The sequence below is a fragment of the Chelonia mydas genome, chromosome 10 (genome assembly GCF_015237465.2).
Source record: "Chelonia mydas isolate rCheMyd1 chromosome 10, rCheMyd1.pri.v2, whole genome shotgun sequence".
Taxonomy (NCBI): Eukaryota; Metazoa; Chordata; order Testudines; family Cheloniidae; genus Chelonia; species Chelonia mydas.
In genome coordinates this window covers 16,270,812-16,284,169 of record NC_051250.2, presented here as the reverse complement: position 1 = coordinate 16,284,169, position 13,358 = coordinate 16,270,812, and the positions used below count along the sequence as shown (strand labels likewise).

General features: G+C 43.5%; 1 protein-coding gene across 10 annotated transcripts in view; it reads left to right on the top strand.

The window, feature by feature from the left end:
- EEF2K (eukaryotic elongation factor 2 kinase) overlaps positions 1 to 13,358 on the top strand; it is a 44,258-nt gene that overhangs the window by 1,088 nt on the left and 29,812 nt on the right. For 7 of the 10 annotated variants that reach the window (XM_037910471.2, XM_037910470.2, XM_043523594.1 and 4 more), the window contains exon 2: positions 7,434 to 7,758. In XM_037910471.2, the coding sequence (XP_037766399.1) occupies positions 7,513 to 7,758 (246 nt within the window). In that variant the 5' untranslated portion in view covers positions 7,434 to 7,512. Of the gene's footprint in view, positions 1 to 1,749; positions 1,844 to 7,433; positions 7,759 to 13,358 lie in introns of those variants that run through there. The other 3 variants (XM_043523590.1, XM_037910472.2, XM_043523595.1) reach the window with 3 other exon arrangements.

The window sequence follows — 13,358 nt, the reverse complement described above, 5'->3', positions numbered from 1 at the left end:
TGGGTTGGGGTGGGGTTAAATTTGTCAGTGATCAGGGAGTGGTAATTTGCTCTTTGTAAAACTGTATTTCCGATGACAGTTTTTTCACAAGGAGCTTTTTGCCTGTTTCAGGGTGGAGGATGAGATGTTACGAGACTGTTTTGGTTGTAGATTGTTGATGTAATGACCCTAAAATGTACTAATCAGCAGATTTCCTTCTCAACAGTGTGCATGCTGCTTTATTCAAATAGCCAAAGGAATACAGTATGGAGGGGAAAAAATTCCCATTGACACATCGATTTATTGCCAACATAGAGATGTGACACATTGCCTTGCACAAGGGGGAAGAGTGCTGTATGCACAGTGAAATTATTAAACTCTTGCTGTATTAATGTACCAAAATGTCACAAAAAGAAAATGCCACTAAACAGTTCAGATTTTGATGTACACAGAATAATAAGATTTTTTTTTTAAATGAAAAAGGATGGGTAAAATTACAGACAATAATGAACAGATATAATTCAGTTTAAACCTAATAATACAATATCTGGAATCTAATTGAAAAGCACACTTAAAAGTTGTGATCTACTTTTTAGAAGGAAACATAACAATGCAGGGAGGGGGTAGTTCAGGGTGCAGGGAGAGAAGTAGCTAGGCGCTGTGTGCAGGCAGGGCGGTAGCTCAGGGGGAAGGGAGAGGGCTAGTTAGGGGCTGTGTGTGGGCAGGGGGATAGCTCAGGGAGAGGGGTAGCTAGGGGCTGTGTGCGGGCAGTGGGGTAGCTCGGGGTGAAGGGAGAGGGGTGGCTAGGGGCTGTGTGTGGGCAGTGGGGTAGCTCAGGGGGGGCAGGGAGAGGGGTAGCTAGGGGCTGTGTGCGGGCAGTGGGGTAGCTCAGAAGGCAGAGAGGGGATAGTTAGGGGCCGTGTGTGGGCAGGGGGGTAGCTCAGGGAGAGGGGTAGCTAGGGGCTGTGTGTGGGCCGGGGGGTAGCTCACGGTGAAGGAAGAGGGGTAGATAGGGGCTGTGTGCGGGCAGGGGGGTAGCTCAGGGAGAGGGGTAGCTAGGCGCTGTGTGCGGGCAGGGGGGCAGCTCAGAGTGAAGGGGGGGGTAGCTAGGGGCTGTGTGCGGGCAGGGGGGTAGCTCAGGGGGAAGGGAGAGGGGTAGCTAGGGGCTGTGTGCGGGCAGGGGGGTAGCTCAGGGGGAAGGGAGAGGGGTAGCTAGGGGCTGTGTGCGGGCAGTGGGATAGCTCAGAGGGCAGGGATGGGGTAGTTAGGGGCCGTGTGTGGGCGGGGGGTAGCTCAGGGAGAGGAGTGGCTAGGGGCCGTGTGTGGGCGGGGGGTAGCTCACGGTGCAGGGAGAGGGTTAGTTAGGGGCTGTGTGTGAGCAGGGGGATAGCTCAGGGAGAGGGATAGCTAGGGGCTGTGTGTGGGCAGTGGGGTAGCTCAGCAGGCAGGGAGAGGGGTAGGTCAAGGCTGTGTGCAGGGAGAGAGCTAGCTTGGGGCTGTGTGCCAGGAGGGCTCCCCTGAGGGCTCTGCCAGTCATGGAGCCTTGTGGCTCTTACTGGCTGTGTGAGCAAAGGGGACTGGGAGCTGAGGAGCAGCTTCAACCCAAAATCAGTATCAGGTTTTGAAAATGTTGGCTGTAACTCCCCTAGGAGAGTTTTCAAAACTGCCTAAAGGATTTGGACTTGCAGTTCCCATGAAAATAAATGGGAAATTTGGCATCTAAATCCCTCAGGTGTCTGATAATCTCTGTTCCCTGTGTCTTGCTTTCCAGGTCTGTAAAATGGAATACGTAACTCAGGTGTGTTTTAAGGATTTTTTACCTAATGTTTATGAAGCATTTTGAATGAATAAAGCACCACATGGTGTAAGTGCAAACCACTGTCACTTTCATTACTCTGGTACCCAAGGGGCTTCCAGCTATGGAAGAAGATGAGGGAAGTTGCTTTGTGTATTTCACCTCTGCCTTCTAAATGTGCACAGAACAAGCTGCTCATCTGCCTGCCCAGTGTCCTTTCAGCCTATGCTGGAAGAACCTGCCAAAATTCACACTGACAAATTTACCAACAAATATTTGTTTAAACTCAGCTAATCCCCTTGTGAACATTTGGAAGCTTGTTTTGCACTGTTCCAGATCTTTGCATCTTGGGCATCAACGTTGTCAGTTTCGCTTGGGAGGACAGTTTGAGACAGGATGAGAGCTAGGGTAGAGCAGGAACTAGGGGTGAAATCCTGGCCCCATTAAAGTCAGTGGAAAAAACTCCTGTTAATTTCACTGAGGCCAGGCAGTCTCTTAGCTCATGGGAAGGGGGAATCTGTTTTAAGTTTAGAAGCAGTATGAAAAAAAAGGCAGGAAGTTGAGAGGGGGAGACAAACTGGCATATCAGAAGGAAATCTGATCCTGTATAATGACGGGCATGTTCCTAATCTGGGGTTGCTGGGCAACAAATATATCTGATGGGCCAAATTCAGCCTTAGCAGAAACAGGTGCAATGGACCTGCCCCTGTGACACCAGGCCTGAAATGTCACTTTCTCTGTTTTAGAAGCTATATTTGGTTGGCCCGTATAGACTCTTGGAACTGGCACGCTACTGCAGCTAGTGAGTAGACACAATATCACCCCGAGGGGTGTCCCTGCGCTCCCATGAGGGATCCCAGGTCTCACTCTGTCATTCTAGAGACACAAGCAGCCTGGGCTGAGTACCTCACATTGCTCAGAAGCGTGACTGACCCTTTCAGGCTTATTGAGGACTGGAGTCAGTGGGCTTTGAAAAGAGTCTTCTAATATGGGACTTCAAGAGTGTGTATGTGGAGGGTGAGGGGGGCGTAGAGCCAGGAAAACATGGAAAATCATCAGGGTATCATCAAGGGCGGTAAAACCTGCCTGGTGCATTGCTTCTACACGTAAGAGTGTGAAATCCACAGCTATCCCAATATGGAGCTGAATTAATAACGATGTATCTGTTTGAGTTCTGCTGAATCATCATTAATAGTCTCTCAAGGAAGATAAGCATGAAAATCTCCATCCCTTGCTGTGGGTGGAACCTGAGCCTCAGGAAACATGCTTCCCATTGTTCCACTATTGCTCTAGTGGGTAACGCAGCTCTGAGGGCTTCATTGTTCAGCCGTCCACATACAGTTTCTCTAGAATTGATGTAATTGGATATGTGAAGTTATAGTAAGACAAGAGTCTACACACAGCTTCTCTTTTTGATGTGCACATGATGTCCATTATTATTTGCTCTGGTAGCAGATATAAGTATAGAAAGCCTCTGAGAGACACGTGCTCTGACTCGTTCTGGAATTATAGGAAAAGGATTAACTAATTTTAATATAAACGTGATGTTATTGCATCGTGTTGCTGAATTTTTGCTTTCTGCACTGTTCTGTTAGTAGTGAGTACAGTAAGATCCAGCTCCTACTTGTTCTGTCCCTTTTAAAATGTTAACAATCACTTACCAGAGTTTTAAAAACTGATGAAGTGTCATATTTTTATTTCATTTTACTAGTCCCATTAAATGAGCTGTAATAAACTAGTTGTGGAATATTTTTAACTGAGATACATATAGTGTAGCTTGCAATAGAAGTAGACCAATTGTAATTTCAGTCAGTGACTGACCTATGTGAAATCAGATGGTGAAGTGCTTTAGTGTGTCAGAACAGGAAGATTTGTAACAGGTTGATTCCTAGTCCCAAGAGTGATGGATCAGATTGTACCTGCTTTTTTATAACTTTGGAACTCAGTGCCACCTTGTGTCAGCCTCTAGCCCCACTGTTTGCAAGGGCCTGGATTGCTGAATTAATGCAGTTAATAACGGAGAGAATGATTCAGTGCTGACTGTGGCCAATTTTTCAGGAAACGTCTCCGCGTTATAGCAGGAAATTGTAAGGAAGTCGAGAACATAGGAGTTAAATGGGGAGAGTGACCACGTCATAGTGATGAATTAAATTAACAAAGGATACTTTGTTGAAGAGTGCTCTGATTTTTGACCTATTCCAATTGCTGTTGACTAAATTATTGTCTACATTTGTCTGCACTTTTAAAACGAATGAAAATATGGCAGGATTCTCTGTACTTTCCAAAAATCAGTCTCTCTCTCTTATTTTCATTTGGAAAGACACTTCATTTCAGGCTGGATTGTGACATGCCTTATACATTCTAGATTAAATGTTGTGTATTCAGGAAAGTTATATCAGTGTAAGCTAAGGTGTGAATTTAAACCACTATAGTTATTGGTATCACTCCTTGTTTGGACACTCTTATTGCAGTAGGAGATGGTCTTTTTTTGGTTTAGCATATGTCACTTTGGAAGGGGTCTGCGCTAACTGAAAAATGCCATCAGAGTATCCATCCAGGGAACAATACTAAGTTAAAATGATATACCAGTATAACTATATCAGTGTAATTATTCTGGTATAACTAGTAAAACTTTCCCATGTAGACAAGCCCCAAAGGATGGTGCATCAGGAGCAATTGTGCCTGGCTGAGCTCCCCAAGGGTAGTGTGGCTTCACACTGCTCCTTACACAGGCCAACTGCTATGTGCCACACTTTGGACCTTTTTATATTAATTTTAAGGGCATTTTAAATCTTTCCTCCTGAAGGTTATGCTGTGCGTATCAGTTGAGAGAGTTACAATTTCAATCTTTTGCAGCCTGAGAGCTCATGTGGAAAGTATTATGGGACAGACAGTTATTTTCCTCTAGAATAATTACCTTATGTGAAATTTCTGATGGACATAATTAAAGAGCCCTACTGTTGTTTCAGAATATCAACAATTTGTGTAAGCTTATTAGGAAGAGGAGCAGGCGCTGCGATGGGTAGTGTTCTTAAAAAATGCAGCAAAAAGGGGGGGGTAGGCTTGAAATAAGTTTGTTCTTTATGCAAAACACCCCTGGTTTTGCAGAAAGCAGGCTAAATTAAGAGCAGAGATGGGAGATGATTTGCCCTTACCCCAAATCCATAATCAGACTGTGGGCAGAAGTAGATCACTGTGCATTCCAGCTCTGCATGTGCTGTTGTGATGTCAGTTCCTGTATTACACAGTTTTGCAGAAGTAACTGAAACTTTGAAACCAGAGTTTTCCTACTTAGAAGGTAATAAAAATTAACAGTAGATTAGATTCATGTTGTATTCTTCACCTTAGAAAAGACAGAGTTCCTGTTGTGGAGACAATGCAGAGGAAATTAAATAACTGGAATATTAAAAAAATTAAGTCAGGTGTGACCAAAATGCATCTCCCAGGCTCAGTGTGACAGACAGAGTTCTATGATCTATCCTGCCATCACCCCATCTTTCACATGGGAGTGGAGTGTAAGCCAGTGTGTGATGCTCCATCTTAATCTGAGTGGAGGCTGTTCAGATAAAGATGGCCTATTACATGCTGATACCTGTAGTGGGGTTACATCTGTGCCCAGGAGTCTAAGGGTGGTCTGCAGACTATGCCATTTTATGTAAGCTAGCTATACCCCTTGGGATCCTGATAAGTATTCAGGAAGGTTCCTTGGTTTTGCAAAGTTTTTGGACCATCGAGTTTAGTTATGAAGAAAGATCATGGAACTAGGGAGAAAACAAAAATGACTTCATAGTGATCTTCCAGCAGGGTGTCATTTTGTTTCGTTTTCTCTTTAACTATGAAAGGGCTTGATAATTGTCTCCCAGGCCTGTTTATTAGAAAAGAATACAAAACCAGGGGCAGGAATTAGGGAATATGAGCTAGATGCTAATGGTTTCGTCACATAATGAACAAATGGAGTAGGTTGCTGAAGCAGGGAGCACCAGGGAGTTGACAGAACTAGCTCAATTTATTATTTATGGTTGAAGTGCCTGTTGATGCATTGCGTCTAAACACTACGATAGATAGGTCTGGAGGCTCTGGAACAGCCATCCAATAGGAGTGGGGTGGGGGAAAGAGACTTACTTAAATTTATCAAGCTCCAGGTTAAAATTATGAAGGTGATTATATGACAGGGTTGCTGCAATAGCAAGGGCCTGGACTCAGTGAGGCAGGAAGTCTCTTCCCATCCTGTGTCTCTATGATAAAATGCACAAACTACCTACAGTGGCTAACAAAGAGAGATTGCTAAAATATACCATTTTGTCTACCAACCTCTGAGCTCTGGGAAGAAAACAGAAATTGGCCTTTAAAAGTCATTGGATTAGGACAGCTTTTTGGGTGGATAGAGTGGAAAAAGTTTGACTGTTTTGCTTCAACACAGGGCCTGTCTTTGCCAGATAGAGACATTTGGTATGTGTGAACTAGTGTCATCCAGACTGTGAGCCTGTTCCGTAGACCACTGAAATCTGCAAGAACCTTTCTGTTGCCTTTAATAAGTTTTGGATAAGGCTCTTTGTCACCAGCTGGGAATGAACAAAATCAAGAGAGGAAAGAAAAAATAATAGTAAATAAATATTCTTACTTGAAGGCTGCCAATTCCAGGCTCTGGTGGATCATCCAAAGGGAAGGGCCTAGCACTGAGCAAGCCAGCCAGTTCTCTGGAGAGTTTCAGTTACAGGAACTGACAGCAAGAGCATCTCTACTGGGAAGGGAATCAGAATGAGATCTGAAGCCAGAGAAGAGCACTGAAGTGTGACTCTCCTGTGCATTCCCTCCCCACTTAGACTCCTTTAATTCACTTTAATGGCTAGAGCAGCAGCAACTGTCTGACAGCCTCATTTGTCCTCACTTCAGAGGACACCTGTGGCATCCTGGCTGCACACACACAGTGATTTACTTTGGACTGACTAGCCCATGTGAGTTGGGGGCCGAGTAATACAAAACCTTCCTGGCACAGAAAGTGTTTTCGGTTTCACCTTCCCCATCCACTCCCAGTAATATTCTGTAGCCCCTTTCCCTGGAGTCTGTTAATCGTATTCTGTGCTAATCCTATTCTGTGCTTTCCATTTGTACGCAATCCCCTGATGGAAAAGCTGCCTTTGGAAAACAGAGGGCCTGATCCTGAAGTCCTTGGATTGGGCAAAATACACAGAGTTATGGGGAAGTCAGTGTGAGTTTTGCCTGAGTAAAAACTGTAGTATCAGGCCCAAAGTTTTTAAACAAGTAAGAGTAGATATGTTCAAAGAAGGAAGTTGATAAATGGAGCCTGGAATGCTACTAAAGGTAAACTAGAGTAATCCGATTTTATTTGCAGTCCCTAAGATTTTATATTAAATTTCTATTCTTATTCTGAGCCAATTTTTCTATATCCTATGACAATTTTAAACTTGGGTACCTAAATTGGGAGCTCAGATCCTGCATTTGGATGTTGAGAGGCATATTTAGGTGTCCAGATACCCATTTTACACACCCATGTATAGATTATTGACTAGTTTTTGCTAATACTGGCCAGCATAAATTTTGGCTTCATGCTTTTTTTTTTTTTTTTTTTTTTTTTTTTTTTTTTTTTAAAGAACAGGACCTTTGATTTTTTTTTAATTTCATTCTTTTTCTCTCCCAGGTTCTTCCCTCATTTCAAATGTGTATTGTAATACTGGCTACTTTAATCATTGCACGAATTAAACCAACCTCCCACAAACATGGCGGACGAGGACCTTATCTTTCGTATGGAAGGTATTGATGATGCCAGGTCAACTAAAGCGGTCTCTGGAAATTATCCTGATGCTGATAGTGAGGATGAGGATAGTTATTACATCTGCCCGATAACGGATGATCCAGTATCTAACAAGGCTGCAAACAACAAAGTCGCCAATTATTACAGCAACTTAGCAAAAGATGAACATTACAGTTCTACCTCTTCTCCTAGAAACTCATTCAGTTTTAAGGTAAGCATTGGACTCAAGCCTAAATAGGCTTCTAATCTCATTTCTCTCTCTAGCTGCTTCATTTCTTGTAACTAACAGTTTTCCATGAAAATTACAGCTTTTATTTTTCCAGACTTGTAGTTAAGTCAGTTAAGCCAGTACCTTGATCCTGTCAGTGATTCACTTACAAAACTCCACTTGAATTCAGTGGGAACTCCATACCTGGAACACGAGCAGGTTTGAGTCTAAGACTGCACAGGTGATGTAGTTCACCTGCTTTAAAAAACCCAAACAGATGGATTTGCTGTTTTAAAAGATGCTGTTTGTTGTAACTCTAATGCAATATTATTAATGTAAAAACTTGGGCTGTAAGACTAGATGTTCTGTCATGAATGATATCAAGCAAAGCAATGTGCCTGAGTTAAGTATCTTTATTTGAACAAAACCAATCATAATTTTTGAGACAACATAAATGAACATCATTTAGACAGTTGGGTTTAGATGTGTTTCTTGTGGTGGGCGCTCTACATTTTGATAATAGAGCTCTGATGTTAAATTTCGCGATAAATTCCACCACCAGCCCCAGACAGTGTGCTCTAGTGGTATCCAACCATTTCCGCCTGAGGGCCAAACATATTACATTGCCCCCAACCTCAAAGTCAGTGCATATTGTGGGGCAGATCCTCTGCCCCACTCTGCTCCCTTTGCACCAATCAGACAATGCAAAGGGAACAGAATCCACCTGTAAGTCTCCTACTGGAGACCCCTCTAATCTGGAGGCTCCCTAGCAGGTGTAGAGTCTCCATAGCTGCCCTCCTGATTGCCCTTGGGATGGGGCGGGGAGGGTAGTGTCACAGTTCAGAGCCTCGAGAACCACAACTGTCGTCTGTCCTCAGGTTATAGACCCTCCTAATGTACTCCATTTAACTGAGGACTCTGCTAAATTGGGACACTTCTTAGACTTTGTCTAGACCAGCATTTAAATGTGTATTGTTCACAAGAGTTAGCGAACACCTTCTAAGACCTCGTGTTCACTAGGAAAAAGGGTGTATTTTTAACACACACTAGCTAACAGGTGTGTAACAGGGTGGCTTATCCCTAAGCGGTAGAGGCCTGGAGCCAGTCTACCCTAATTACCAAGGAGGCAATTGGTAATTGCCTGGGCTGGGATTAGTTGATTTCCCTATAAAGAGCAGCAGGAATCTGGGAGGAGGGGAAAATGTTCAGGGAGACCACACTGGAATACAGAGGCTACTGGGAGCAAGTACGCTACAAGAGCGGAGCCTGGGACTGGAGAATGAGACTACAGACAAGTGAGATTACAGGCAGGAAAGGCCTGAGAGTGACCAATAAGAGGGTAGACAAATGGACTTGAGGAGACTTCTTATTTCAAACGGTTTTGTTAATAATACCAGACCCCAAGGAGGGGCGGTACTGGACAGAAAGCCTGCATGTGGAGTCTATTCGAGAAACCCCTTGAAAGGGGAACAGAAGCAAGCTGCCTACAAATTGACCTCGGGCTATGAAGGCATGCTTGAGAGGCAGCACCCAATGACAACATGTTAAAATCTTAGTGTCAATGTTTTTAACATGTTTGCTATTTGATGTAATCCCTCAGCTCACAAACACGGTTAACCTCAACCAGCTACAACTGCCTTGTCTATGCTAGTATTTTAACATGTGTTAATGTTAAAAATTTACTTTTTTTTTCCTAGTGAAGGCAAGACCTAAAATTCTAGTGTGGACAGTGCAGCTTAGAATTTAATGTCTGTTTAAACTGGTGGAGTTGAAGTCTAGGAGGGAGCACAGGTTAAACGCTGCCTTATCTACAGTAGACTTTCAGAACATACAATCATAGAAATCAAGGGCTGAAAAGGACCTCGAGAGTCCATTACGTCCACCTCCCTGTGCTGAGACAGGAGTCAGGGCCAACTAAACCTAGACCATCCCTGACAGGTATTTGTCCAGCCTGTTATTAAAAACTTCCAATGTTGGGGATTCCCACAACCTCCTTTGGAAGCCTATTCCAGAGCTTAATTACACTTATAGTTAGAAAATTTTTCCTATATCTAACCTAAATTTCCCTTGCGGCAGGTTAAGCACATTACTTCTTTTCCTTCCTTCAGTGGACGTGGAGTACAATTGAGAACTGTCCTGTGTATAACAGCCCTTAACATATTTAAAGATTTATCAGATATCCCCCTCAGTTTTCTTTTCTCAAGACTGAACTTGCCTGTTTTTTTAAAAATTTCCTCCTAGGTCAGGTTTTCTAAACATTTTATCATTTTTGTTGTTTTCCTTTGGATTATCTCTAGTTTATCCACAACTTTCCTAAAGTGGGGTGCCTGGAATAGGAGAGAGTACTCCAGCTGAGGCCTCACCAGTGCCAAACATAGAGAGACAATTACCTTCTGTCGTACATACAGAATGTTGTTAGCCTTTTTTGCAACTGCATCACATTGTTAATTCCTGTAGAAATTTGTGATCCACCATGACCCCCCCAGATCCTTTTCAGCCATACTACCACCTAGCCACTTATCCCAACCATTTCATTTTTCTTTCTATGGGGGTGGTACTTTGCACTTGTCTTTAATGATTTTCATCTTACCTTGTTTTCAGACCAATTTTCCAATTTGTCAAGATCATTTTGAATTCTGATTCTGTCCTCCAAAGTGCTTGCAACCCCTCCCATCTTGGTGTCATTCAGAAATTTTAGAAGCGTATTATCCAAATTGTTAATGAAAATATTGAAAAGCACCTGACCCAGGACCTTATTAGACATGCCCTTCCAGTTTGACTGCAAACCATTGATAACTGCTCTTTGAATATGGTCTTTCAACCACTTGTGCGCTCACCTTATAGTAATTTAATAAAGACCACATTTCCCTCATTTTCTCATGTAAATGTCACGTGTAACTGTGTCAAACACCTTAAAATCAAGATAGATCACGTCTGCTGCTTCCCCCCTTCCACATTTTAGTTAACACATGTCAGCTAACGTATCCTAACCCCACACCTTTAAATCCTAGTTTAGACAAAGCCTTCGGTACCCAGTGGTAGCAAATTTCAATGACTGGTGCTTCAATGAGACAGAATTAGCATAAAATCCATGTAGTGGGGGACCCATTTGTTCAGTGCCAAGTGGTTAAGTCAGAGGTGGGCAAACTACGGCCTACGGGCCACATCCAGCCAGCGGTACTGTCCTGCCCGGCCCTTGAGCTCCCAGCTGGGGAGGCTAGTCCCCGGCTGCAAGCTCCTGCCGGGCATCACGGCTATGAGAGCTGCCAGTGTAGTGTATTAAATTGCTCTCCGTATAAATGTGCTACTTACGGTATACTACTTACGGCTGCCAGTCCTGGTTCTCAGTCCTGGTAAGGGGGCCGAGAGTGTGGGGGTTGGATAAGAGGCAGGAAGTCCCGGGGTGGGGGGGGAGGTGGGCAGGCGGTTGGATAGGCATGGGAGTTGGGGGGCCTGTCAGGGGCTTGGGTGTGGATAGGGGTTGGGGCAGTCAGGGGACAGAGAGCAGGGGGGGTTGGATAAGGGGTGGAGTCCCGGGGGGCAGTTAGGCGCTGGGGGAGCTCGGGAGGGGGCAGTCAGGGGACAAGGAGCAGCAGGGGTTCTGAGGGGGGCAGTCAGGGGGCGGGAAGTGGGAGGGGACAATTAGGGGGCAGGGGCTAGGCTGTTTGGGGAGCCACAGCCTTCCCTACCTGGCCCTCCATACAGTTTCAGAACCGCGATGTGGCCCTCAGGCCAAAAAGTTTGCCCACCCCTGGGTTAAGTGGTGTTTAACCAGAAATTTAGTAGGTGAAAGACTTTTAGTTCATGTCTGTCAATGAAGAAGTTGCCAAGTGAAGATGAAATGAAATGTGTATAAACTTTATTCAGCACATTTTGTAAGTCTCTTCACACTATTTTTAATGGCCTCTTCATCCGGACATTAGGCTGGTGTCAGTTTAAAAGATTCTACTTATATTACAGATGGGCTCAGGAATCAGTGTTGAGGTCCACATCCAGAGTAAAATTTGTATGGGATTAGGGCTTGGGTTTTGGGTTTGACATTGCTGAAGTCTCGCAGGCTGCTTATGAACGGTTTCAATCCAAAATGGCAGAAATAGTGCCAGATCAGCTGTTATTTTATGCTTCTCACCCCCTGCTGCTGAAATCTTATGGAAGGGCAATTCTTGGAAGAGTTTGGCCTCACCTGAAAAAGAAACTGGATCTGACCTGAAACTAAAACCAGAAGAACAGGTTCAGATTCGGGGATTCAGATTGAATGCCCTGATCTCCAAAAACTGAAGGTTTGAATTTGAGTTTCTGCTTTTACCCGTCTTCACTGTATGCATTAAGCATTAAACACTGTATGCAGTAACACAAAAAGGAAGTCAGCTGAAGTTGCTGTAGGAACCATAACTTTGAATTTCCTGATTTTTATGCATTTAAAATGCTAGCTGTAATTTTGCATTAATATAATTTTATATGTGATAAATCACTGGGTGGTGAAAACAGGATGGTTCAACAAAGCATGTTTCTGGTTTTTGTTTTTTTTTTTGGCAATAATACTGTCCTTGGGATTTGAAGATAGTTTAATAAGCTTGTGGTCAAATAGATATTTACTGAACTATAAATGATCCTGAGCATGACATTTAGTTGATAGGCTAGCTAGGTATGAAGAGTTGTCCTTCCCAACCTGCTCTAAAACAAAGTCCACACGCTTTCTGGGTGCTTAGCTTTATTAGCAAAGTAATTAACACTAATGATGATAATATCAAATTCAGCTCCCCAGGCTTGGTTGCCACTAGATTCCTACCCCAAAACTGCTCGCCCTACACCCTCATGCTCTTTCAATTGAGCCACATCCTGTATAGTTACATGGGCTAACAAATCATCTGTCTCCGTGAATAAGCAGAAACCACTAGCAGATTCAACATCCCAGAAGATGCAACATTTGCTAATAGTGCAAGGTGTTTCAGGCAAAAGATTATATGTAAAATTCCATTCTGAGGATTTAATCTTGCAAGGAGCTGAATGCCTCCATTGAAATTCTTACAAGGTGAGGTCACTTGGCACCTCACAAGAGGTACCTGTCATCTTCCAGGATCTTTAAATCTAGCCTATAATACAATTGGTTTAGTAACAGAAAATAGTAATATTAGTGGGCTACATGGTTCAAGTATTGAAGGTCAAACTGAGTGGGCATTGTAGAATGCTTGGTGCAAATTGTTCTTCAATAGACATTGTTTTGTGACTTTTTAAATTTGCAGTCAGCAACGTACAAAAAAAGTATGCTCTGACCGTGCGTAACTAGTAGAGCCTTGCAAATCAGTGGATATCCACAGATATCTGCAGACCATGTTTGCGGATCACGGATCCGATCCGGATACAAATTTAGTATCTGTGCAGGGCTCTAATAATTAGCTAACAGGGTCTGTATGTACAAATATGCTATGGCTCTGAACATGGTACACATGTTGACTTACCCACCACAGCTGATTAAGTGTAATGTATTTGACGTTCTAATGCTGTGGAAATTTTTGCAAGCTAGCTAGATATCAGTTATTACAAAAATGGTAATAGAATCATGTGCCATTTGATGATTGCAGAGGGTGAGGGAATTTTAACGC